The sequence below is a fragment of the Pogona vitticeps genome, chromosome 4 (assembly GCF_051106095.1).
Source record: "Pogona vitticeps strain Pit_001003342236 chromosome 4, PviZW2.1, whole genome shotgun sequence".
Classification (NCBI taxonomy): domain Eukaryota; kingdom Metazoa; phylum Chordata; class Lepidosauria; order Squamata; family Agamidae; genus Pogona; species Pogona vitticeps.
This window is the reverse complement of record NC_135786.1, coordinates 139,211,468-139,239,299: the sequence shown is the minus strand read 5'-3', so window position 1 is coordinate 139,239,299 and position 27,832 is coordinate 139,211,468. Positions and strand designations below refer to the sequence as shown.

General features: G+C 41.2%; 1 protein-coding gene across 2 annotated transcripts; it reads left to right on the top strand.

Annotated features, from left to right (window-relative positions):
- The first annotated feature begins 1,798 nt into the window (after nt 1-1,798).
- LOC110080883 (sodium-dependent neutral amino acid transporter B(0)AT3) lies at nt 1,799-27,012 on the top strand. Of its 2 annotated transcripts, none has more exons than XM_020797146.3 (12): nt 1,799-2,142; nt 7,952-8,092; nt 9,160-9,297; nt 9,952-10,133; nt 13,816-13,926; nt 16,925-17,037; nt 18,393-18,521; nt 20,454-20,607; nt 21,123-21,327; nt 22,275-22,434; nt 25,168-25,324; nt 26,657-27,012. In XM_020797146.3, the coding sequence occupies exons 1-12, from the start codon at nt 1,980-1,982 to the stop codon at nt 26,831-26,833; spliced, it is 1,830 nt and encodes a 609-aa protein (XP_020652805.3). In that variant the 5' UTR covers nt 1,799-1,979; the 3' UTR covers nt 26,834-27,012. The 2 variants fall into 2 exon arrangements, with proteins under 2 accessions (XP_020652805.3, XP_072854565.2); XM_072998464.2 differs by lacking the exon at nt 1,799-2,142 and adding an exon at nt 5,830-5,992.
- The last annotated feature ends 820 nt before the right edge of the window (nt 27,013-27,832 follow it).

Genomic DNA, 27,832 nt, shown 5'->3' with positions numbered 1-27,832 from the left:
AATTTCAATTCCCCATGCAGAACTGAATAGAACTGTTCCAGGGCTATCAAGTCTTTAAGCTGTTCATAGGTCTCTGTCCCCTCCTGCGATAGCCATTTCTCAAGCAGCCTCACCAATTGGGCCCCCACTTGGGTAAAAGTCTGTTCTGGCTTCTTGGTAAGGGACCTGAATCTTTGTCTCAGCTGCTCTGCATTTATCCCATGTCTTGCAAACACCAGTTTTTTGAACTCTGCAAAATCTTTCATCCGTTCCTCAGGCATCTCGGCATAAACCTCAGCCAGGCTACCACTGATTAAAGAACGCATGATGGTCATCTTCTCAGTTTCCCTCACTGAGAAGTCCACAAACGCTCTTTCCACTAAGGAAAAGAACACCTCAGGACAATCTCCCTTGTGGTACACAGGGAATTTCTTCAGGTCAGCCTTAGACAGTTGGCCCCCCTCAGAATCCCTATTATTATTATTGTTCTGGTTCATCATTTCCAGTTTTCTTAATTCAAACGCCATTCTTTCTTTTTCCAGAGCAATTCTCTCTCTCTCCCTCTCCATTTCCATTCTTTCTCTCTCTCTCTCTAATTCAAATTGCCGCTGTTTCTCTCTTTCCCTTTCCTCCATTTCCCTCACCCTCAGTTCATGCTGTTGGGCTATGAGTATTTTTCTGAGTTCTGGGTCTTGCTCTCCTGTGCTGTCACCTTGCACTGAGCCAAATTCATCCTCAGAACCTTGGTCAATCTGGGGGTCTTTCACTTCACTCATGTCTGCTATCTTGCTTCGAGTCAAGGGCATAATCCCCCCTCAGAACAGGCGGCTTTAAAAAGTCAAGCCTCAAAATAAAACGACCACTTTTTTCCTTCTTGCCTCAGAACCAGCTCTCCTAGAGATTGCTGCTGTTCTTCAGCACTAAAGTTGCAACAGTCTCGAGTCAGAGCCTACCCCCCTCTGCTGGGCCTCTCAGCTGGCAAGCTAGCTCGCTGTTGCTACGCAGTTTTTCCTCAGCTTTTTCCCGCCAAAACTAGGCTGCCTCAGAGCACCTTAATCTAAGTCTCCCCAGTGGGCACGTTCTTCTACTAGCGCACCTCCCCGTGAGGTACACCTAGAAGATTACCTACGCGCCTCAGACTGTCCCTGACTAGACCCCCCTTGCTCTGGGCACACTTGCCAAGGCTTTGCTGGACCGCTGGACAACTGGACCAGTCGTATCCCACACGCTGGACACCAATCAATGTGACAAACCCAGACCTACTGGGATCTATCACACAGTTACTAAGCTGCCACCAACCATTCCCTATAATAAGTCACACAGACCAGGGATGGATTTTTAAACAACAAAAGAATAAGGTTTATTTTAAATACAAACAGGGTAAATAAAACAATCAGGTGAATAAAATAAAGTAACGTGGCTTATTCTCACACACACAAGCATACAGTTTGGTTCACCTAGAACCTTTAACTTAAAGCACAGACCCTGAACCCATCAGTTCTGGCTAACCCACAGACACCTGAACTTATCAGGTTGGTACTCTGACACACAGTAGTACCCTGTCAGACACCCAGACTCCCACAACAGCTTCTTCTTCCCCAGCTGCTGCTTCGTCCCAACCCAGTGTCTCACAGTCTGTCTCAGCATCTACTCTTCACCACACAGGCATCACATATTTATACAGTACAGCCCCTCCTCCTGATGTCCCGCCTTCCACTCCCCATAGGATGGAACTTTCCCTCCAAACCCATGACAGACAGGTAACATCAGTGCTGTTATGTAACAATCATGAGGTCCTTTCCTGTGATGAACATTCTTATTTTGTATCCACCTAAATTGCTAGGTGGATTCATGCTTTGGTGTGATGTCAGAACTGGAAAGTTCCAAACCATTGTTCAGCATTCTCAGACTTGCTTTCCTGCCATTTCTACGGCAACTGATTCAGGTTTAGTGGTCAAGTTATTGCTCATCTGAAATAAAGAGGTGGAGATTTAGTAAAAATGTTGGAACCACCACCTGAAGATGATTCTAGGGTAGTTGAAGATGATGTAAGAAGGCCAAAATGGGATAATAAATTCCAGTATCTTTTAAGCTGTATTGGATTTGCTGTTGGTTTTGGGAATGTCTGGCGTTTTCCATACCTGTGCCAAACTTATGGAGGAGGTAAGAGAAAATTAACTCTTCATTGGCTAGTAGCTTTGTGATTGGTTCTTCAGACAAAACTGCAGTTGGAATCATATTTTATAATTGTTTTAGTAGTGTAATTGATCTTTTATTATGTGTTTACTTCATGAAACCCCATCTATTAATTACATATTTTAGAAATACCTGACACTTTCTTGATTTAAGAGTTTGGCTCAATTTCCTCCTCTTTCTCTGTAAACTTTTGAAGCTTTCCCTAAAGACCTTAGCAGATTAAAATGATGAAACTTGTTCCCAGTCTCTGCAGTGTTGTAACCAATATTTTTTTTCTTCCATCCATAGACAATCCTGTCACCTGATTTTGGGCAGTGCTTTGTCCCATGACTACCTGCTACTTTTCAATATGTAAAAATAAGTTTTGTTTGATGAGCTGCTTTGCCCCAGAGATGTGGAATTTAGTGCCATAGCACTTCCAGGTTAACTGGAGTCACGTTCATGTATGAAACCTATAATAGTGTTTGGGGTAGCTATTTTTGGGGAGCACTGGGCTTTTTTATTCTTAGTTTGCATGAATTTTGCTTGTCTTGCTTTTTTGCAATCCACACAGAAATTAATTATAAGCAGTCTTTGAGTGGAGATTGGAAACATGGTGAACATGACAAACAATTCAAGTATCACCAGTGAAATTCACTTCATGGAAGCACTGCTGTAATTATTTCACACCGAAGCTGATAAAGGGTTCTGTTGCTTTGTGGCTAAATGTATGGTGAAGTGAGATAGTGAGGGCACACGTTCTGTTAAATCCTGTTAATTTCTGGGTCCAAACAACAACAACAAGTTGCTGTACATGCTCCATCTGGAAGATCCCGTCATTAGATGCAGAAATCTCCCAGTTTTGAATGCAGTACAGTATTATGAATGTGATGTGGATGTCTTCTAATTCTACAATTTATTTATTTATTTTTATTTATTTATTTTATTTCTATCCCGCCTATCTGGACATATTAGCCCACTCTAGGCGGCTTACAATAAAAGAAACAATATAATTTTTCCGAAGGCCAAAGAAAAAAATGTAGACCATAACAAAAAAAGAGAGAGAGAGCCAGTTCTTGTGCTAAATGAGCAGGATTAATGGAAATAACAAAAGCTACTTTTGAGGTGAAGTCAATAGTAATCTCTAGCTGTGGGATTCTTCATTTCCTGTTTGCCCAATAAACCTCTCCCATTGATGGCCTTTCTAATAATAAAATCATCTGATAAGGGTTGTGTTACATTAATGGGGATGCTGTCTATCGAACAATTGAAGGCATTGTTCCAATACCCTTGCCCTCCCAAATTAGGTAGTTTTGTTTTAAGATTTCCTAGCTGTACCAGCAGAGCCTCAGATTATTTCCACAGATTGTTGTGGATTTTTCGGGCTCTGTGGCTGTGTTCTGAAGGTTGTTCTTCCTAATGTTTCACCAGTCTCTGTGGCCGGCATCTTCAAAGGACAGCATTCTGTGCTCTCACGGCCAAAGAGCCTGAAAAACCCACAACAACCATTAGATCCTAGCCGTGAAAGCCTTCGCAAATGTATTCCCACTGACCTTGATTAAAGGAGCCATATACTGATCCCAGGCTGGTGACTGCACATGTGCTTAAAAAAGAAGCGGTTTCTTTAAAATAAAGCATGTGATCCCAGTATACCTTGTTTACAGGTAACTTTGCACTTCTGGGAATCTTCTGGAATCACAGATCAATTTGTCAACAAAGTCTACAGGATAGCTCATGCCTTATTATCAAGGAAAAGTGGCTTACTGCCACAGCTGCCAATGTGGTGGCATTGTGTGCAGTTGTAGCAGAGCTTGTGTTCTCACACATAAAATTAGCCATCCTTTCAAATGAATGGTCCATGAGAATCAGAGAATGAGAGTCAAATTACATTGACAAATAATGGAGGAACTGCTCCACAATCGGGATGGTTTGATTTGCATTATTTTCTGTTAACTACATGATGTAAAGGTCAATGCAAATCTGCCTGGAGCCCCCCTCCCCATTTTTTCCGATTTTTCCCCATTTTTCCAATCAGAGATCGTTGAGCCAAGGTACACAAAGTCACGAACAACCTCCAATTCTTGCGTGGAGATGGAAATAGAGGGAGATGAGTCCACACCCTGGCCCATGACTTGTGTTTTCTTCAGGCTGATTGTTAGTCCAAAGTCTTGGCAGGCCTTGCTAAAATGATTTATGAGTTGTTGGAGGTCTTCAGCTGAGTGGGCAACAATGGCTGTATCATCAGCGAAGAGGAAGTCTGCATTTCAGCTGGACTTTGGTCTTTGCTCTCAGTCTAGAGAGATTAAAGAGCTTTTCATTTGATCTAGTCCGGAGATACTGTAGGCACATTCTGTTGCAGTTCCAAAGATATGCTTCAGCATGACAGCAAAAAGACTACTACTTAAAGCCTGAAATATGGCAGTGGGGTGAATAAAACTTTTGTTTTTTTAACAGGCATACATTTCATGGACACATTCACATTGCTTCACTTCTTACATTCCCAGGCAGTTTTGTTAATGTTCTATGAGTCCCTTCTCTTGTAACTAACTCCAGCAGCACTCAAGCCAGTCACCAGCTTGAATGATTGCTTTCCTTGTTTACTTTCTAACTGGGTTGTGCCTCTAAAATGCAGCTGACAATGGATGCAGGTGTTTCTACCATTCTCTTGAATATGGGACACAGATCTCTCAAAGAAGCTGGCAAACCTGTAAGCGTCTCCTCCTCCTGCTGCTGCTGCTCCAGCATCTCTTACTTTTCTGCCAAATATGTCAAGTTCCTTCAAGTTCTTCCATCAATTCTTCTAGGATTTCCCCAGAAACTTTGCTTCTATCATGAACATTGCTTGTGTGTCACTATCTTCAGCATCACTGTGTTCCTGCTTAAGTGGAGTAGGTTTCCAAGCCATATTATCATTCCAGGAAGTAGCTTTCCAGTCCCTTCAGGTTATCAGCACAAACAGCATTCCTGGCCAGAAAGACCTGGTGAAAGGAATGTTAAACAGGTATCTGCTCTTGCTGACACTCCTTTGAAAGGAGCAGAAGATGACAGATTTCCTTAATTCTCCCTAATTTTAATGCCATTGAAAAAAACCCACAGAGCTTGCATAATCGCTGCTGCTCCCCCACTCCTTGCTACTATAACAGTCTGAAGAGTTTGGGGAACCCGGTATGAGAAGGCATGAACATATTAAGCCAAATATCAGTTATCCAGAGAAGCAAAATGAGGGACAGGCTTGGTTAAAAATGGAACATATCACTTACGGTAACTTGTTTTACTTTAAAGTAAGCACAAACAAAGAGAGAAGAAGAAAACTTGGTGCCAGTATGTATATTTTACAAAACTGTTGTGAAGAGGGAAATTCACAGTCTTGGGCTCCTTGGAGAGAAAACAGGAGATAATGTGGTAAACAGGGATTTTAAATTTCGATAAAGCGTACTTGATACAGTCAGAAAAGTGCTTGGTGTTTGGACAAAATGATAAGCATCTTGCTGCTTCCAGGAGGTAAACTTTGAAGACAATATCCTGATGTTTTGGCTAATCTAGGACTCCAACTCTGTAATCTGTATTCAGACTGATTAGTGTTACTGAATAACTTCTCTCTGTAATGCTTTACTTTACCCTGCCTGCAAAGTCTGCTGAACAACACAAGTATTGGGTCTTCTTGAGACTATCAATCACCATAGTTACTGATTGATTCACATTTACTGCCTGGATTTAGCACCTGGTTGATTCAGGTTATTTACTTTCTCTAAATAAATGTACAGGGATTTATTTTATTTTATTTTTGAAATAACACGAGAGACCAAGACAGCAGTTCAGGATCATAAGCTGATAAGAGGTAATTAAAATGAGCAAGTTTCTGTGCTTTAACTGCTAATATTGATTTCAATAAATGCTGTTAAAATAGTGTTACTCATTGCAGAAATGGCATACAAAAGAGCAACTTTCTCAATTCCCAATTGTAACTTTCTGTAATCTCTTTGTTTATAAAAGGAGATTCCTCAGTAAGAACCTGGCAAATCATTTTCAAAAGAGCAGCTAAGGTGGTTTCTTGGAGGGGGAGGGGAAACAATACCAGAGAGAGGCCTATGTCATCTTAAAGACTAACACATTTATTATGGCACAGAAGTGCTGCAGGATTCTCTGTTATCTTAAGAGATCAGGTGTACCATGACCACGACAGCTGACCCAAGCTGATTGCCCTCACAGAATGAACACAAAGCCAATTAACTTGGGATTTAGAAAGCAGAGCCGGGAAATCAAAGGGGACAAAGCCATTTTGTTTTCCCGATACATGACCTTTAGGAGCAGTTACACAGAGGAAAGTAGATGATTGATACAGGAGGCTTTATCCTTGGCCAGAATTTGAAATATCACATGCCAACGGTGATAAAAGATCTGGAAACCTAAGGTCTATTTTTCACAGTACAGAAACACTATACATTACCATTTGACAAGCAAAGTCTTTGCCATTGTCCCTTTCCTTTCAGATATTGCTGCAGAAGAACTGAACAACAGTGTTCTGAGGCACAATGTCCAGATATTTTGAATTATTGTTTCGATAATCTCACACCATAGACCATGCTGGCCAGGGTTGGTGAGACTGGCAGTCCTAAACATCTGGGCCAAAATTCCATTGGTATTTATGGAGCAATAATGGAATTTGCCTTAGCTGATTGACAGATACTGAGCATGTGTTGATTGTGTGCCTGGTTGTGTGCTGAACTGACATCCAGCACATGCTCCTGCATGTTCCTGGCAGCTGTGGCAAGGATTGTGATTCTTCTGCAAATGTTGGTTGAGTTTTGGCTACGGAGGGCAATTGGTTGATTGGAACATAGGAAGGGTGCTGCTGGATGAGACACAAGACTTATCCAGTCCAACATTTTGTTCACAGAATGGGCAATGAGCACCCACTACTAGGACACCAGCAGTACCCTCTGATTTATACTTAATGGGTACATGAGGTACACAGAGAAACTAGATGTGAAATACAGCCATCTAGATCAGTAGCTGGTGGTTGCCTTAATTTCCAGTAATCTATTAAATCTGTCCAAGTTGGCAACCTAAATTTTATAGCAATGAATGCTACAGTCTTAAGTGCTCTGTGAAGAGTTACCTCATGCTGTTTATTTATATTTTCTGCATCTTCTACTATTCAGTAACAGTTGTACACTTTCTTTACAAGGAAATTGTTCTACTCTCTTGGTCACATTCATTACCCCTTTTCCAGTTCCCCTGCATTAGCATTGCTTCTGGGACAGCCATGGCATGCAGATTGGAAGCACTTGCTCCTGTTTGCAACCATCAGCAAATGATGACTATGTACGTCTTAACTGAAAATGTCCTTGGCGTGCCCTCTAGTGGCCAACAATTTTTCCATGGCTTATTTGAACAAAGCAGTATTGCAAACAACGTTTTGAAGTCAGCTTGTTCAGCTGAAACTCAACTGAAATTAGCCACAGTTTGTCCTGGTTTATATATAATGAGAAACCATGAATAGGGCTGAAAGTGTCTGAGTGCGTGGCAGCAGCTTTTTCCTCCTAATCTGAATATTAGTTGCATTGTTTTGTGATTAGTTTTCAGGACCAAGCGTGGGGTTCCTTTGATCTTATTCCTCAAACTTGAAAGCCTCCCTGAATCACATCTCTCCACCACAATTGTGCTTTCAGACCTAATAAGGGGCTGTGCAGATAGTCTGTTTCTCTCCCCAGATGCTGCTGCTGTGAAAGTAATAAAAAGCTTGAGCCAGATAAGGTTGTTACGAGTTGACTCTGCCTGGCCATTATCTTTCTAGGGGCGTTCTTGATTCCATACGTCATCGCACTTGTGTTTGAAGGAATTCCAATATTTCATCTCGAATTGGCTATCGGGCAGCGCTTAAGAAAAGGCAGTATTGGTGTCTGGAGTCAGATCTCACCTTACCTGGGAGGTGTTGGTAGGTTTCAATAGCTTTTACTACAAAATGTGCTAAGTGTGGCTTGTTCCTTGAAAAGCATAGGTTCCTTGTGACTATACCGTAATATGAAGGAGAAGCATCACCTCCTATAACAGAGAACACATGGAGCTGAGCACCTGTCAGTCTGGAACTGAAGCAAAAGCAAATTGTGGGAGTACTTAATGGGCAACAGTGCTAATTAGGTTCTCATGTGCTTGAGGTCCACGCTGCTTCTTTTATCCTTTCCTCTAACCTGCCTTCTGCCTCCATCTAGCTTAGACCACAAATCTCTGGCTCTTAGATGGGGGAGGTAACATCCAGAAGCATTGCAAAGTTGCACCCACTTCCGTGATCCCCACCCAAACTTTTGCCCATAGAAAAATGTTAATAAAAATGGAGAAAAGTTTGCTCTGGTCCAATCTCCTGCATATTCCCATAGTTGAGGGATAAGATGCCTTTGCAAAAATACTGTTCAGATGTTCATTTAAACCCTAAAAGTAATACTGTGGCATTTTTGTCCTACCAGCTAAAGCTAAAGGACCCTTCCTCAAATGTGACCCATCTTGATGGGACCTCCTAAAATGAATAAATGAACAATTTGTAAAAATCAAAGCACAGATTGCAGGGATTTTGTGACTTCTTCCACAGTTAATAATAATTGCATGCAGTGAAGTCTATTCTGATTTAAAGGAACTTTTCCCAGGGTTTTCTAGGTAGAGATTACTCAGAAGTGGTTTACCATTCTCTGTTTCTGTGGGTGCCCTCTGACTGCAGCTTGCCCAAGACTACACAGGCTGACTTTGCTCCTGGGAAGCATGATGGGGAAACTGAACTCTCAGCCTCTGGCCGCAGCCAGATCCGAACTCACTGAGATACAGTATCTAAACATGAGATTTACTTGTACTGAAGTTTGCTTTCTGCTGCCATACTACCAACATGGCTGTCATAGTCCTATAGCAGCTTGCCTTTGTGTGGCTCATACTCCTGCAAGATGGATGCTAAACTAAAATCACAGGTTTTTGTTGGTGTCTCCATTCATGCCAAATCTGTGTTTGCTTATTTCACAGGTTACTCTTGCATGATGGTGTCATTCTTAGTAAGCGTCTACTATAATATGATTTTGTCCTGGGTGCTGTGGTATTTCGCAAATTCTTTCAAAGCACCTTTACCTTGGAGTTCCTGCCCACAAGATGCCAGCAAACCAGGTGCATTCCAATCATCTCATTGCTTGCCATTTCTAGTATATGAATCATTCTAAATGTGCCCATCAATCATAGCATCATTTTTTTTGTAGAGTTGTTCTATTGATTGTGAAGGGGCTCTGGGCAAGGTCTTCCACTCTCTTGACCACCCTTACCCTTACATGTTACCATACCTGCTCCACCCAAAGGAATTTCATTAATTAATTCATTTGTTCATTCCTTCATTCAGCCATTGATTAGTTACATCTATAGTTTCCTATTCCTCTGTTGAGTTCATGGGGGTGTACCTGACTCCTGTCCCCTCCACTTTATTTGCACAACTGCCCTGTTTGATAGTTCGGGCACAGAAAGAGTGACTAGCCCAAGGTCACACGATGAACCTGATGGCTTAGTGGGGACTGCAACCCGGATCTCCCAAGCCTTCAATCAGCACTGTGACCCCTCCCCTAGACTCCTCTTCGTGACACAGCCCTGATGCGCAGCAGGGGAAAATATCCACAAAAGAGTGTTTCCACATGAGTACATTTACTAGGAAATAAATCAATAATGTTAAAATCTGCTTGCCTGGTAATGTTTCTTCTTAGTATTGTACTAGAAGGATTGTAATAAACCTATGACTATCTAGTTTGATGATGCTTGCTGTACTCTTTGTTCCAGAACTCATTGAAGAGTGCCACAAAAGCACTGCCACCAATTTTTTTTGGTACAGACGCACTTTAAACATAAGCTCAGATATTACGCAAGGTGGACCATTGCTGTGGTGGTTGGTTTTATGCTTGATTGCTTCCTGGCTGATTGTTTACCTCTGTACAATCAGAGGAATTGAATCCACAGGAAAGGTAAGGAGGTAGTATTCCAGGTCACTGATATTTTACTGTCCTAGTTCTTACTCAAGTGGTAAACCCATGCCTGTAATATATCACATCAGGTAGGCAGCAGTTCACAATGCTTATATGTTCCATCACTGTTTTAAAAGTCTGTGCGTAGAGTGTGTTAGAAGAGCTGGACTCCTTCCTAAAATCCAGTGTTATTTTAATATAGTGAATTATTCTGTAAGTATATTTGTTCCTGCATTCTGAAGTCACATAGCCTGGCACAGGCTCCATATTGTCATTGTTAGAGATATTACGGTTCCAAAGTAGCCAATGCCAGACCGTTAAGGGGATACTGGAAGCAAAGTGACAATAAGTAAAGCCACTATAGATTCAAGATACTATGTCATCAGTGGCCAGTTCTTATCAAAATCATCTCAGCTTCAGCTTGGACCAAGAGCAGTCACCAGGAGAGTCACATGTAACGTGTATCATAGCAGTCTAGTTTCCAATACACTCCAGTGAAGTGTGTCCCACCGATTGAGGCCAGATCTTATTGTAAGCAAAGGAGGCTGCGTAAGCAAATGTACTGAGTGGCTTCTACCTAGCTTTGGCTCTAAAGACCCAATCCATCGTTACATCCCAGTTGGGCTCCTGTAATGCTTTTGATCACTTTTCATGGCTTGGCTTCTGCTTCCAATATTTCCATGGAATTTGTTTCTAACACATAAAGTAAAAGAAAGACTAGGTTAGGGAGTAGTAAGTTATAAAGGGAAAGTATAAAAAAAACTTTATTAGGAATATAGATATCTTTTTTCACACATCTACTGAATTAAAAGCTACTCAGTAACAGACTGCTAGCTGGAAGTGCCTGAGACCCTAAGGATTTGCTTGGGATCTTAGATTCTTGTGAAACCGGGAAGTGCCATGGAAACTTTCTTTGCAGAGCTTGGAAAGTTTGTTTGTTTTTTTAAAAAAAAAATTAACGCAATGTCTTATGATGACACTCATCCTCTCAAGTTACTAGAAACAATTGCCATTACAATTTTAAAAAAGTAATTCAGTATGTTGTTCATCAAGGTCTCTATGAGCCACAAATATGAGTTTCTGTGCTTGTTCAGAGTATCATTCTGGAACATTCCAAAAATGAGCAGTTTAGGCAGAAGTTCCATCCTCACCTCATGCAGTGCATGACCAAGCATGCATAAAGCAAATCTCTTCAGTTCCTTTTCATTTACCAGAAGAGAAATTTTGTGAGGAGCATTGCTGATTGCTTCATTCTGTTTCAGGAGTCTTCCTTCTCTCAGATGACCCTTGCCCATCTCTGTGGGCTCTTTGGCTCTGTTTGAAAAATGCAGGGGGAAGAGTACTTGAATAGAAGGCCATTCCCAATGTTTTCTTCCTGTGTGACGACCATTTATCTCAGGCCTGCTCTGTTTGTAGGGGTTTCACAAAACAGAGGCTTAAGCTCGGCCAGTCTAAATCTTGTCTCTATTTGAGGGGAAGATCATTCAAATCAGTCAATCAAGCTGCCCCAAATTGCCCCCTTCACACCAGTTCTGTCAGTATGTCAAACAACCACTGTAGGTGACTCTCTGATCTTGACTCCAACACGTCCCTTGTCACCGATGCAGGTTCTAGATAACATAATGACCAATAATGACTGTCTCCTTGATGCCATTGTGGAATCCCTCTGCCTTGCCTTCGTGTCTCACCTTCCAATGCCAGGCAAGGTTATTTCACTACTAAAAACCAGGAAGTACTTTTCTAGAGGATGATGTGACACATCTGCCAATATAGAGATACTAAAGACCAGAAGTTGGTGAGACGCACCAACCACCACCTGTTACTCCAATACATATTGCATTGATCGATTTATCAACTTTATCCGTGCTGTGCACCTTTCTCCAGTTTGAATCTTGACAGCATCTGTTCTGGTTTTGACTTTATTTTTGGATCTGATTTTGTCTTCTCTAGCCAGTTCGTCTGCTGTTCTTACTAAGGTCTTGTTGGCTTAGACACTGAACCTCTTAAGGAATGTGAATTCACCAGCCTCCCTTGACCATCATTGTTCTGCAGAGGATGTTCAGTGTCTTGGTTCCTTTTCAGACAGGGAGATCCTACACCATCTCCAGAGTCTTCAAGATTGATGCCTATTTCCCACTGAAGGCAAAAACTCGGTCCTGCCTCTCACAAAGACTGAGGATCTAATCGGACTGGCCTGTCACAGATCAACTTGGCCAGATATGTGGCTGACTATGCTTCAAAAGTCATGTCGCCCTCAGTTTCCTTGCATCATCATGTTTGGTTTCATACCATCACAATAACTGATGCTCTCAGGTCCAGAACAGAGGACCTCCCATTCAGTGGGGAGGGCTACTTTAATTCTAAAACCAATGAGATCAAGGACTAGTGATGATGCATGGTCAGTATTATCGAAAGTGCATAAATTGTGGTGGTAGCCTGGCTGGTGCTGTCCTGCTTCCCTTCTTGGCTGGCCACTCCAGTGAGGGAGTGAGGATGAGCCTCCCCACTCAGCTGCTGAGTGGTAGGTGGATGCCCAGTTTGGGGGGGGGAGGGTACAATCGGGCCTGCCACCTGTGCTGGTGAGCTTCGTACTCGTTTCCCCTGGGAAAGAAATATGAAGTTCCCACGTCTGTGAAGGACGACCTATCTCAGTGTCTCTCCCTGTTATTTGTATTATGGCAGCCTGGAACGGTGAGGATTCACTTTTAGGCATACTTGGTCATGTGTGGTATGAGGGGAGGGAACATTCTGGAATGATGCTGTGTGCAGGTGCAGGAACCCTTATGTGTAAATTCACAAATGACCTCTCAAAGAGCCACAGTTACAACTGCAACCCATTGATACCTGTCACATTTCTTATTATATGTTTTTAAATTACTTCTTCGTTCCTTTGAAAAGTTCATTGAAAAATTAGAAAATGTCCTAAAAGCTGGAAGGCTAAAACATTCAAAATGCCCCCAAAACACTTTTGTGGCGAGGAAAGGTGAAAGTAAGCTGTAGTACTTTACACATAAACAGTCCCAGTGTTTATAAGACATAATTATGATTTCATTACCTCCTCCCCCAAAGTAAGGCGTTAAACAGGCTGTCACTGTTGAAAGGCATTCGGTTACTTTTGCAAGTGGAAAGTTCCTGATTTGGTCCCTAGCATGTTCCGTTGAGCTGCTGATGTTTGCAAAAATCAACCATTTCTGGATTTCAGGAAGCAAATTAGCACAGTGGGACAACACTTTAAAAGCCAGTGTGATTTAGAACAGATTGCTAAGTCCCCACTAAGTAGTGGCTAGCAGATTGCTAACCACTACAATCATCTTAGATGGTAATGCAAAAATGGTTGTACTGGCTCTGGATGATGGGCACTGTAATCTGACACTCCTGGAGAAGAATAGATTGAGGAAGTTTGCTTCAGGATCAAAAGTCTAGGGAGGTGGAGGAAAACTGTACAGACATTTTTAGCCAGCTTCAGCACAGCTTTTCAAAAACAAACAAACAAACAAAACAAAACAAAACCCCCAAAACAACAACAAAAAAGGAACAATGCTAAATGGTCCCCATTTTGGGGGGAGGGTGGGATTAAAGATTGAGTTTTGGTGAACACTTACTGTGACATCTTTTGCTTTTATCTCTTTCTTGCCATGTTCATGCGTGTCTCAGACTTATTTTTCTGATAATCCTTTTCCAGGCCATCTATGTTACCACCCTGTGTCCATATGTAATTCTTACTGTGTTCCTTATTTATGGATTGACTCTTCCAGGAGCTCGTCAAGGACTGATCTATCTATTTACTCCTGATGCAAGTATATTTATATTATTGTTGTTGTTCATTTCTCATTATTATTATTATTATTATTATTATTATTATTATTATTATTATTATTATTATTATTATTATTATTATTATTATTATTATTATTATTATTATTATTGTTGTTGTTGTTGTTGTTGTTGTTGTTGTTGTTGTTGTTGTTGTTATTGTTATTGTTATTGTTATTGTTATTGTTATTGTTATTGTTATTGTTTCTCAGCATTCCTGGTTGCATGGGAGTGGATTAAAGGCCTAAACATTAGGAGTCAAGTCCTAAAAATCTGCAGATTAGATGAATAAGATGATATGTTTGCAAAATCACTGCTTTTTGGATCTCAGGAAATTAGCATCTATTGGCAATTGTTTTAACTCAGTAACTAATACTTTTGGAACAACTCCAGTTGCTGAAATTAGTATAGGGATGAAAATGACCTAATTTTGCTTCCATGCTCTTTTAATTTGTTCCCTTAATGTTTTGTGCTCTGCAATTTTTGTCCTTTCTATGCTTTTGAAGTTGTTTGCTGATGGAACTCCAACTTTTCTGTAAAGTTCATTTTTCTTTGTTGCTTATCCAGAAGTAATAATATCCATCTTATTAAACTCAACTGTTTTATCTGTGATAGCTTACTTTTCTTGGATGCTGTCACAGTTTTAATGTACCCTCAAAAGCTTTCACGGCCGGGATCTGATGGTTGTAGGTTTTTCAGGCTGTTTGACTGTGTTCTGAAGGTTTTTCTTCCTAATGTTTTGCCAGTCTCTGTGGCTGGCATCTTCAGAGGACAGGAGTTAGAACTCTGTGTTCTGGTGTAGTGTGGGGGATAGTTGAGTGTTTGTAGCTTTGGGATCAGCTTTTTGTCCTTTTCAGGAGATTGGGTGATTATGGTGATCAGGGTGAATACTGTTTGTAGGTTATGTTTTTTCATATGTTTCCCCATGTGGTCCGTGACCTCTTTGATGTCAAACAAACAGTATTCAGGCCCACCACAAAAATACAACAAATGTTACGGTCAACAAAGGACCAAAGGGACCCCCCTCACATCTGCAGGAGTATACCAGATACCTGGTAGTTGCGGCCAGGTATATATTGAGACCACAAAACACAGCATCCACACCAGAAACAAAAAAACATGAGAGATACTGCGGACTAAAACAACTGGAAAATCAGCAGTAGCTGAACATGCCCTGAAACAATATGGACATGGAATTCTATTTCAAAATACTGAAGCACTGGACAACACCAGCAATTATTAGACTGAACAGGGAAGCCATTGAAATCCACAAACACCAGCAGAACTTCAACAAAAAAGAAGAAAGTCAACTCAACAAAACCTGGCTCCCAACACTGAAAAATACAGCCTGCAAAAGGTCAACGAATTCTACCCAGCCACAAGGACTGGTGATCACGGCACACAAAAGGCTAGCTAATGACACCCATCAATCGCAGTGACAGATCATCTCCCCCCAATCACAACAATACACCCATTACAAAAAAACACCTTGATCACCATAATCACCCAGGACAAAAAGCTGATCCCACAGCTACAAATACTCAACTTTCCCACACACTACAACAGAAGAGAGTTCTAACTCCTGTCCTCTGAAAATGCCAGCCACAAAGACTGGCAGAACGTTAGGAAGAAAAAGCTTCAGAACACAGCCAAATAGCCCGAAAAACCTACAGCAACCATCTGTCACAGTTTTGTTTCTTAAAAGTGGAGGTGGCTGGAACCTATAATATGGAGGGAAAGATGTGGGTAACATTTAGCCAACTTCTGAAAAATGATATTTGCAATTTGTTTATGCCTCCACATATAATCTGTTGGTGGTACCTTAGAGCTTCTAGGTATGGCATGGTGAATGGTTTCTTACATATATGACTGACCTCTTGCTTCATAATGATTTTCTGATCACTGAAAGTCTCAGTGATATCATTGTTGCTATTGTTGCTATTGTTGTTATTGAGATGTCCACTGAAAGTCTGACTCAACATTTCTTGATCTTATAATTTTTTGCTTTTTCCTTGTTTACTTATTCAGTCATAATCATGCTTTCATGCTATTGAATCTATTAATGTTTGGCTTAGGGAAGCTGGGGCAGATGGGTAATGTGAACACTTATTAAAGCTTGGATAGGCTAGTGGAGAAAGAGTTGTGGTCAGCACTGTATGGTTGTGCCCATCACCTGAAATGTATGAGCTGCAACAAGGGTTAGCAGATTTCAGGCATGTGAGCTCACATTTCTCTTTTAGACAGAGAAGGGGGCCTTATTTCTTGTGTTTTGTGTGTGAGAGACTTACTTCAAATCACCAAGGGTGTCGTCAACTGATCTTGATCTACCTTCTGCCTCTTTCTGAGAATTAGCATGGATTAAGCCTTCTGTCTGAGAAAACAGGCCCATTCCAACCCTTCAACCTCAGCACTGAGAGTGGAGAGGACGAAGATGTACTTTCTGGCTTGCAGGAGCATTTCAGTCTTTTAGTTGATGTTGGCAACTCAGGCAAAGAGTCATGATGCCTAAGTGTGAGGCCCCCAACAGCTCTAGTGTGAATTTCCTAAAGAGCTTGAGGTGCTTCTTCAATGGATCAGCGTCCAAGATTGGCATAAGGCTAGGAACAAAAAATGTTGTCAAGCAGCTGTAAGGGAGCATCAACAGATACTGAAGGAGATAAATGACCTTTCCATCCTCAGATTATCTCCTTGAAAATACCTTTCTTAAATCAGGGCCAAGTCAAACTATACTTTAGATATAACCTCTTATTGGAGCTGAAATCAAGTTACTGTTGAAAAGACATGATTGAGCAGCCTTTCATGTCTGAGAAATCATATTTGCAAAGCAGGACCATACTTATGACCTGAAGACCAATCACAAAGCAAAGCAAACTAATTTATAAATTACAGCTGATGAGAAAAACTCTTGCTGTGACAAGAGACCATGAGATTAATCATGTCCTTAGCACTGTCATCCATTTTGTTTCTTTATTTTACAGGTAAAAATCTTGAAGAATCCACGTGCATGGCTTGATGCAGCCACCCAGATTTTCTTCTCTCTTTCTTTAGCACTTGGGGGACATGTAGCCTATGCAAGCTACAACCCACAAAAGTAGGTATAATGATTTAGGCAAGTTCTACAGGTAAAAGCTCTTGTGCACAATACAGGGATTGCTGTTTTCAGTTGGCTGGTTCTCACAGTGAAAATCATTCCAATATCACAGTCCTCGGCTTGCCGCACAGATAGGGAGGGACTGTTGGTTCATTCTCATTAGGTTTTCTTTGAAGTGGGAAAGCTTACCTTTTCAGGCCAGATGCAAAAATGACACTCAATGTCGTATACAAAAAGGAGTGTGAGAAAGAGAAATAATATTTGTGTAAGTCAACATCTTCAGTGCGAGGTTTAAACCAACTGGTGGCTTCCGAATTAATACACCGTTGTGGGATACAGGTTGGAATGTCCATGTTGTGTGCCTAGACAACAGCAACAGTCCCATTGAAAACAAGATGTTGAATACTGGACCCTGGAATGTATACTTGTTTCTTCATGTTAATTTACACACTCAGCATCACATGTAAAACTAGCCTAATATGCTACTGTTTGTCTCCATACCCAGGTTAAAGCAGAAGACAACATTCTTATAACTTTCATAATTGTACAGAAGACAACTGTTGATCCATTTTTTGCTTGACTCTTTATGGCAAGCTGTACCTGCTGTACCAGCCAGAAGCATATTGCTTCCTCAAACAGAGCCACATTCTTCTCTGTCTGGCACACACGGTAGCATCGATGCTTTGAAAGCCTCAATGCACCATGGAGACCTCAATTCTAGCCTCAACTGATTCTAGCCGCCACCTCATTCATAGCTGCTTCTCCCTGTTGCATACGTAGCAGGCTGGACCGATAAATGCCCTCTTCTCCAAAAACCATTAGAGCACAGGTGGGCAACTCCACAGGGCCTAAGGGCAATTTTCCATTCCCAGAACCCACAAGGCCACACTTCCCCACAAACAAGCAAAAGTTATAAAAAATTCAAAATAGAGTGTACAGTATAAGAAATCAACATTTAATTTCATTTTTGTGGGTTTTGTGGGCATTGGGTGCTATACCCCATTTTACTGCAGAACAACAGCTCCTGGAGGCCTTGATTGTTGTTTTCTGTGCAGATTTTTTACTTAGGGGAGAGCATTGAGGGATTGTAAAAATGGCTCGGGAAGGCAGCATGCACAGCGCTCATCCTCATAACTGAGGATGCTTTCCCCCCTGCTAATAAGAAAAGTTGGTTTTTATTTGAAGCCTATTAAGCTGACAAAGGCTCGTTGACTTACGCATGCTCTGGCTTACATGGTGAATTAGCCCTGTGACTCATGCCCTGTAACCAGCTACCTGTATGTATTCATTGGTATGAGGATTCAGTGCTGTGGATTGTGGAGCTTAGTAACTTTTTTTTGGATTCTTTCTCTTAGAAATGACTGTGAAAAAGATGCTATTGTAATCGCACTTGTGAACAGTCTGACGTCTATGTATGCCTCCATCCCAATTTTTTCCATTCTGGGATTCAAAGCAACAACGAACTATTGGGACTGCTTGGATAGGTGAGCCATTTCATTCTCAAATGTTAAAGCCACGAACACATAATGGCTCCTCTGTTTTCAATCTGTTTTGTTTTTCATGAGACAGTATTATATATTCTTCTCTCATTATTTGGGACAGCTGGCGGGGAGGGAGAGATGAATTATAGCCCTTCAGGTGTGGTGGGACTGCACCTCCCAGGAGCTCTAACCAGTCAGGATGGTGCCAAAGGTCTGCATCACAGATGTGAATGATCAGCATATCCACGACAGAAGGCAAGGTCCTGCCATCTCTTAAAGCAGTGGTCCCCAACCTTGGTCCTCCAGATGTTCTTGGACTTCAACTCCCAGAAATCCTGGCCAGCAGAAGTGGTGATGAAAGTTTCTGGGAGTTCTAGTTCAAGAACATCTGGAGGCCCAAGGTTGGGGACCACTGTCTTAAAGGAGTTGAAATCAAACCAGCCCTGAAGAAGTCATTGCCTGAACATTCTGATGGAAATAATTATCACTGTGTTTCCAAGTTACCATTTTTTGACTAAGCTAGTTGACGTGTGTTGGCAATCTAGCCCTATGTTTTACTATGTGAAACAGCAGATTTGGGTCCTTTCTAATCAAGATTTATTTTTGGGATAGTGCATCAGTTTTGGCCACCCTGCTGGATGACTTGTTGTGAGATCAATTTATGGAAATGTGATTGGATCTCTGTGGCTTTTACCACCACTGAGCACGGCCTGCTTCTGGATCATCTGGAAAGGGATTTAAAGAGATACTGATTTGAAGTGGTTCCCTTCCTTCTTGGAAGGATGGTTTTAGAACGTGGCGTGATGGATTCTCTTGGCTTTTTGGCATACAGGAAGTGGCAATTGTGTTTGTTCTTAGTATTTACATTTATACGGTCAAGGTCATCAATAAGTACAGTGAGACTACTGGATCTCCTATTTCTGCTATCTGATCCCAGGCAGCCAGTAAAAGTTTTCACCACATTTCTTGAAACAGTTTGGGATTGGATCAGGTTGAATACACTCAAAATTAATCCAGCCATAATGAAAGTACAACGACTGGGGGAGCTAGTGAAGTAAGAACTGGAATAAAGTCCATTTTGCATGGTGTTACACTCCTGCTGAAATAGCAGACTTGCAACTTGGTATATATTCTTAGATTTGTCCCTACTACTTTATGTTCATAAGGTATTGGTGGTTAGAAGTGCCCACTGAATAAGTGTATGTAGTCTGCCATCTGAGCACCTTTCTAGAAAAATCTGCTCTCTCTTTGGTCACTGCTGTTCAAGTTACTGGACTAATATAGTCTTCCCCAGCTTGAGTATGTCCAGATCAGGGAATCTTCTCTCTTGTTTCCTCGTATCATGTTGGACTACAGCTCCCAAAATGGCTGACTGCTGATCATGCTCTGGGGTGTAAATCGAACATAAAGGGCAACCGTATCCTAAATATTCAGGACAGTTCACATCATGCTGGCTGGGGCTGATGGGAGTTGCAGCTGAAACTACCTGGAGGGAGCGTGGTGCATTATGGGAAGATATCCTAGGAATTTTCAATAGATCAAAATGTGGCTGCCAGGATTTTAAGTGCTAGCAGGAAGAAGGATCATATTACACCAATTAATTACCACTTTCCAATATGCACATGTAAACCAAAGCAACCTGGTCCAAGATCTCTTCAAAAATTGCCTTATTCTGGGGTGGAGAATATTCCTCCTTTAGATTTCTTCCCCTAAAAGATTAGTTTCATGTTTCTGTAAAACCTGAGGGTTAGCTATAATCTGCTGGTAACTCCCTCTAGTGCATGAGTGGTTCGATTTTTACTTTATACACATGATACTCAAAACAATATTAGTATGTATGTAGATACGTACTACTGTGACTAATCATTGTTGGCCATATTTCTTAGGAATGATACCTATGCAAATAGTTCAAGTCTTACTTGATTTTCCTGACAGAAATATTCAAGACCTCACCAATGCATTTAATGTGCAGAGTCCTATCACAAGAGATAATTATACTCTTTGGTATGAGGCATTGAAAGTATCCTCCCCAGCAAAAGTTGATCAGCTGAAACTGAAACAATGTGATCTTCAAAATTTCCTTGATCAGGTATTGCATTCATTATGAGTTGTTTGTATGGATGTGTTTTTTTTTTCCCAATGCACCATTTCCCCCTTTAACTCACTGAGCTCTGTGTTTGATATTTCTCATTAAAATCTTGATCATCTGTGGTTGGGATGCAAAGAAAAACTTTAGGATTTGGACAAGCCAAATGTTTGTGTACTAATTATTTGATTCTCTGTTTTAAAATGAAACACAACACCAACACAATGAATTATGTAAAGACTCGAAATTTTAAATCTGGTAACAAAAGGAACAACAACGGTACTGTGAACACAGCCCAAACTGGATGCTGCCAAAATAATTTTTAAAATCCCCAGGAACCAGTACTGTACAGGAGTTCTTGGGGTAGGGGAGGTATTGTAAAGTTGAAATATGTCAAGAATTAAATCTTAAGACGCGAGTTACATTGAATAATCAAGAATTTGCCACTGCGACATACTCTGGTAGCATTTAGAAACCAATTTAATTGCAAATCTGTCAATTTTTTAAAATTTTTACAGAGCGCTACCGGAACTGGCCTGGCCTTTATTGTCTTCACAGAAGTGGTGATCAAGATGCCCGGATCCCAAGCTTGGGCAGTTCTGTTTTTTATCATGCTGTTCAATCTGGGCCTGTCTTCTATGTTTGGACTTATTCAAAGTATCTTGACTCCTTGCACTGAGTTTGAAATTGTGTCTAAATATTTACCGAAGGAGGCTACATGCGGTAAGGATGGCCTCTAAAAGCTTTGGTTTTTTCTTTCTTTCTCATTCTCTTCCTCTTTCACAAATTCTTTGCTGAGCTTAAAATGCTATGTAGTGTTATAGTTCTTTAGTGTTTTCAGTGTATTTCACATATATTGTTTCAGCAACCCTTAGAACAACTTGCAAGATCAATTAATATCAGGTCACCTCAATGAGCTCATGACTAGGGCTATGTTTGAATTGGGGACACCTCGAATTATAGTTTATTTTATTCCCACTATGGTTTATCATATATTTCTGGTGCATCACTACTTTCCAACCCTGGCTTTCTATTGTTGAGCGACAATTTTCTTATCATCAGCTGTTGTGAGTGGGGAAAATCTAGCAACATCTGTGGCTCCAAGTTTGGGAACCATTGTTCCAGACTGATGGCATGTACAACAAACCAAATGCCAGAAATACACTCCAGTGTTGTCACCTTCTTGTTTGAAGAGGTGTGGCTAAGCAATTTATTCCATGCACCCACCCTTTTGGCCAGATGCATGCCAACACTTCGCTAGGCATCCTGTTTTTTCATGCTATCATGTTTCGGTGTTATTCAGTCATCACAGGTTTGACAAGAAGAGTAAGGAAAGGGCAGAGGGATGGAGACCCACAGAAAGCAGAGTTATACATCCATTCCAGTATTATACAGTATGTAGTTATATAGCAAAATCAGTGCCCATTTACCCTGGAGGTCAGTAATGGAAATTCTGTTTGATAAGTGGGACTGCACCCTTAATCTTTTATACTTAGGGTATGGGTAACAGGGCTTGAGGAGGCCTCAGAACAATGTGCTAGGCTGAGTTGTAGTTTTGAAGAACATAGCATCAGACAAGCATAGATACAACAGGACTAATGTTAAGTACATGGATACTGATTTTTAGTTTTTTTTTTATTAACAGAATGAATACACTTTGTCTTCTCTAGGTATAATATGCCTTGTTTCACTTTTATTGGGCCTGTGTTTCACCTTGAGATCAGGGAGCTACTGGCTTGAAGTATTTGATGCATATGTTGGATCGGTGCCTTTGCTATTTATTGCTTTCTTTGAAGTGATGGGAGTTATATTTGTTTATGGAATGAAAAGGTAATGTGACTGTTGTATATGGGTGTCTGGAAAAGCCCTTAAGTATTGGGTTAATATTAACAAATCCTTAAGATCAATAATACAGATATATAGTGCTTAGTGTATTCAGCATGCAAATCAGTATTCAGTGGCTGAAATCCTGTTGCTTAGTCTAGTAACGATGTAAGCTGCCTTGGGTCCTTTTTAAGGTGGGATAAAAATATTTTAAAGAAATAAATACTAAGTTCAATTAGAGTAGGCCATTGATTCATTGGGGATTTGGTGACTCTCCTCCTCTATAATTTCCATTGATTCAAATAGGCCTAGTCTGGTTGCAACTAGTTGTGTATTGCTACTAAGTGGATGTTTTGGCAAATGCATCACTGCTATAGGTGAAGAGTTAGGCAGAGTAGAATTGCCAAAATATACCATCCTGTTTGCTGATGTAATACATGGTAGTTGTGATGATTGTTACTGCTTGGATCGCTTCGCAATGCAGTACAGTTTCAAACGCCTGAAGAGTTGCACTTCCATACAATCCAGTAGCGGTTTCTACAGTTTCCATCTGTCAGTAGCTGGAATGACCATATCCACATCAATCTGCAGTGGTTTATGCACATGTATGTAAGTGCAGCCTGGCAAAGGGTGCTACTGCCATGGTAGAAATCATGAGGTCAAAGAGCTTCTGGATGGTGAAAGCTGAGGAGTATGGTTTTGTAGCCACAATACCAATTCTGCTATCCTCCTGGCTTTGTCTGGAGAAAGATTGGCTCTCCCAGTGGTGATGTGCAGGCATGCCCCTCTGTAATCTATAGTTTGAGAGAAGCAAAGCTTGGACTTTCTTGTGAACCACCCATAGCCCAAGATCTTGAAGGAGGACGAGGTAAGACAGATAATTTCCCCACTAGTAATCTATATAAGGGAAGACCATCACTCCTTTTGTGTGGAGTGCTGTCAGAACATTTCATAAAGAAACAGCCTCCCGGCTGTTGCAAGCCCTAAAGTTAGCATCCTGAATTGGCAAAGTTTCTGACCGACAGTAAACTGCTTGTACTATCCGTGGGATGGCTAGATGGAAATATGGAAGTATGCCTCTCTCAGGTCCATCGATGCAAACCATGCTCCTTTGTGAAAGAATGGGAGCAGGGTGGTGAGGACAACCATTCAAAATCACCTTGGATAAATAAACTAATTGACTGCATGGAAGCCCAAGACGGGTTGGGGACTGCTGTCCTTGGGAACGGTGAAATACTAGAACAGGAATCTGGCATGATGACAGTGATGCGGAATCCTTCCAATTTATTATTCATTTATGTAAAATATTTTTACCCCACCTTTCTCCTTAAAGGGATCCATGGTGGCTTACATAATTAAAAGGACAATATTTAAAAGCTAAAAACAATAAGTATACAAGTATCTTAAAATAATTAAATAAGTATTATATTAAAAACAGTAAATAAAATCAATACTAAAAACACGTTTAAAAGCAACAACCCCAAACCATCCAATTAAAAAAAACCCCATCTGAGACTGCCAGTCACTAAGGAAAAGCCTGTCTAAACAGAAAGGTCTTTGCCAGCTTGTGGAAGGACAGCAAATTTGTGGCTAGCCTGGCATTTTTTGTTTCATAAGGAGGTGATATCCTCTCTCAAAGGAGGGGTTGGCGATGTCACTCAAAAGATTCCCAGTGATGGAATTTTCAAATTCAATTGCATGGTCATTCTGGAATATGGTAAAGACTCGTACATCATCGGTGATGGTACAGACGTAGTTGTAACATATGTTGGAGGGTGGTGCTGAGGTGCCATAGTCTTTTTTTTTTTGCTAACAATATGCATCACAATGAATGCATATGAAAAATCAGCAAGCCCCAGAATTCTTACCCTGCATGAACCTGTGAAAAAGCCATTAAAAAAACCAAAACAAACAAAAAAGCATTCCTTAAGCTATCTTCCTGAATGCTCATTTATATTCTGAAAAATTCCTCCTCACAGGTGTCATGATGAAGGGTTCTTGACCCATGTTCTCCCTGATATGGTGCTTTATTTTTAAATGGGAGAGAATTTTATATGGAGGATCATTCAGTAAGAGTCTATTTTGTCTAGCAAGGTACCCTCAATTCTGGCTTACTACTTTACTGAGTACTATGAAAGAGGAGAAGGGGACGACAGAGGATGAGATGGTTGGACAGTGTCATTGAAGCTACCAACATGAATTTGACCCAACTCTGGGAAGCAGTGGAAGACAGGAGGGCCTGGCGTGCTCTGGTCCACGGGGTCACGAAGAGTCAGACACGACTAAACAACAAAAGCCTGGATCTGGAGGAAAAGTTTAATGACTGCCAGGAAGAAGTGTCATTCTCCTCTAAACCAAGAAAACCAGCTCCATAGATGAATTAGCAGAGAAGATCAAAGGGGAATAGTATTACTTCTCCCATCTTCCTCTGTTTTACCGCAGCAAAGCTTCAAGGAACCCATACTTCCATTATTCAACCAAGTGTAAACTAACATATCTGGTAATGTGTGGAAAACAAGAGTGGTTGCCACCTGTGCACAAAATAGCTTTCGCCATGCTATGCCATGCCATTGGAGGACATGAATATAATCAAACAACAGCACAGGACATTCTGTACTGTTTTAGTGATTTATGCAAGACATTAAGCAATGAACAATACATATATGAATAGACAATGTATAGGAAGGAGGCTCAATTATGCATAGATTTGTCAATAACTGTAACCAATCTGATACACAGGTTCTCTGGTGATATGGAATGGATGACAGGACGGCCAGTCAACATCTTCTGGAAGGCATCGTGGCAAATTATCAGTCCTGTGTTAATGGTTTCAATTTTTTTGGCCTCCCTAGCTGTTCAGAAGCCACCACGCTACAATGCTTGGAACCCAAACTACGTATGTTATGCGAAGGCTTTCACGGCCGGGATCTAATGGTTGTTGTGGGTTTTTCGGGCTCTTTGGCCGTGTTCTGAAGGTTGTTCTTCTGAAGGAAGAACAACCTTCAGAACACAGCCAAAGAGCCCGAAAAACCCACAACAACCATACGTATGTTACCTTTATATAAGTAATTTGTATAATTTATTTTAAATCTACGCTCCATCTTGTGCACACAAGGCCCTAAATCAGGCCTTTTTTCAGGGTTTTCCAGGTAATGTTCAGAAGTGGTTTCCCATTCCCTTCTTCTGGGGGCATCCTGGGACTACGCAGTTTGCTCAGGGCCACGCAGGCCGGCTCTTCTGGGAAGCACAGTGCGGAATTGAACTCCCAACCTCTGGCTCTGCAGCCAGAGACCAAAGCCACAGAGCTATCCAGCCAATTGCCAACCCCTCTAAGAAGTCCCAAATGAAAATTGGGACCAACTCCCCCCCCCAAAAAAAACTTTAGTTATCAGCTGATGGGTTCCGAGCTGTCCGTGACGGATCAGGAAAGAGATCTTGGTGTGCTGGTGGAAAGCTCAATGAAAGTGTTAACCCAGTGTGCAGCAGCAGTGAAGAAGGCCAATTCCATGCTAGGTCTCATTAAAAAGGGGATTGAAAATAAAGCAGCCAACATTATACTGCCATTGTACAAAACGTTGCTAAGGCCTCACCTGGAGTATTGCATACAGTTCTGGTCGCTGGACCTTGAAAAAGGCATAGTGAAACTGGAAAAGGTGCAGAGGAGAGCAACTAAAATGATGATTGGGCTGAGGCACCTCCCTTAGGAGGAAAGGCTACAGCGTGTGGGGCTCTTTAGTCTAGAGAAAAGGCGACTGAGGGGGGACATGATTGAGACATATAAAATTATGAAGGGAATGGATAAAGTGGGTAGAGGGGAGCTCTTTTCCCTCTCATGCAATACCAGAATTGGGGGACATTCACTCTAAATTTAGTGTTGGGAGAGAGAACAGACAAAAGAAAATATTTATTTACCCAGCGTGTGGTTAGTCTGTGGAACTCCTTGCCACAGGATGTGGTGGCGGCATCTGGCCTTGATGCCTTTAAAAGAGGATTGGACAGATTCATGGAGGAAAAGTCCATCTCAGGTTACAACAGCAGGGCTCTTCTTATGTTCTTATGCAAAAGAGCCATTTTGTGTAGAAGAACAAATTTGAACAATAGTCTTCGTTCACAAAACCCAAAAGTCTTCCCTTTTCCTTTTGTAATTTTGTAACATTTTTCTTACCTCCCATAATGCCATGATAACAACTGAGCTGGATTTCATGGAATGTATTTGTTTTTCCCACAGGTAGATTTTCCTTCAAAAGAGCCAAAAATTTATCCCACGTGGATTGTGTTCATCTGTATGATGCTGACAATTCTGCCATGTTTATTCATTCCTGCTGTAGCCATTTACCATGTTGTGAAAGTTATGCTGAGAAAGAGGCAGCAAGCACTCCATCCTTCAAACATTTCAGTCACCTGAAACTTGGTTTGCTGTGAGAATTTGGGTCATGCCAATTATGATGACCATGAGCAAAACAAAACAATATCTATTTTAAGGTATTCTACGAGAGTTAAAATGTGAGATTTTCTGTGTTAAGTGCTTTCACAACTTAAGAGAAAATAGTAAATATATTCTAAATAAACACAGCTTTTATACAATATTTTAGAATTTTCATGGTGTTCATGTACATATTTAAGGCACTTTTAACCCTGTTCTTCCATTGAAGATACTCCCAAGAGGGTTTTCAGAAGAAAACTGGCGGGTTGGGCATGGGGCGAGTCCACATCTCTGAACCTTGCAGTCTAAAAGACATGGCACAAATGCAAAAGGGATGGGGAGGGGAGAAGAAAATAGGCGCAGGCACACACAGCCTGCCTGATGGAAGGGCAGCTAGTTTTCCAGCAGAGCCAACAAAATAGTTCTCCTTCACTTTTGTGCAGCTGATGTGATAATCATCTTGTACTCCTTCCAGTGACCAGCACTCTTATCTGTGCACTGCAGTTGTGATGCTGAGATAGTTGTAATGGGGTGACATTCTCATGGATGGCTGACCCTTCTAACGGAATCGGAATTATCCAGTTTCAGATGCAGGGCTTCAGGGACCTTTCTGCCAGTACATCTTTCAGTCCTTCCTTGGCAAGGAGGGGAGGGTGTTCTTATCCTCACCAGGCTTTCTCTCTCTTTGTGTGTGTTTGGACAATTATAATGAAAATGGCGAACAGCATAAAGGAGGCTCAGTTAGGAAGCCTGCCGTTTCAGAAGGAAAGTTACAACAAACTGTGTGAATAAGTCTTGATCCAACCCAGTTTTTTCTGTTTCCATTTTATTGTTGGGATTGAAATGCAGGGAACAAAATGATAAAAACCTGTTTTCTAGTGATGGTAACTCATGACTGGTTTTCTTCATTTCAAAAACATGGAAATATGATTCATGTATCCTATAAATCACATTTTGTAAGGTACAGAATATTGAACAGAA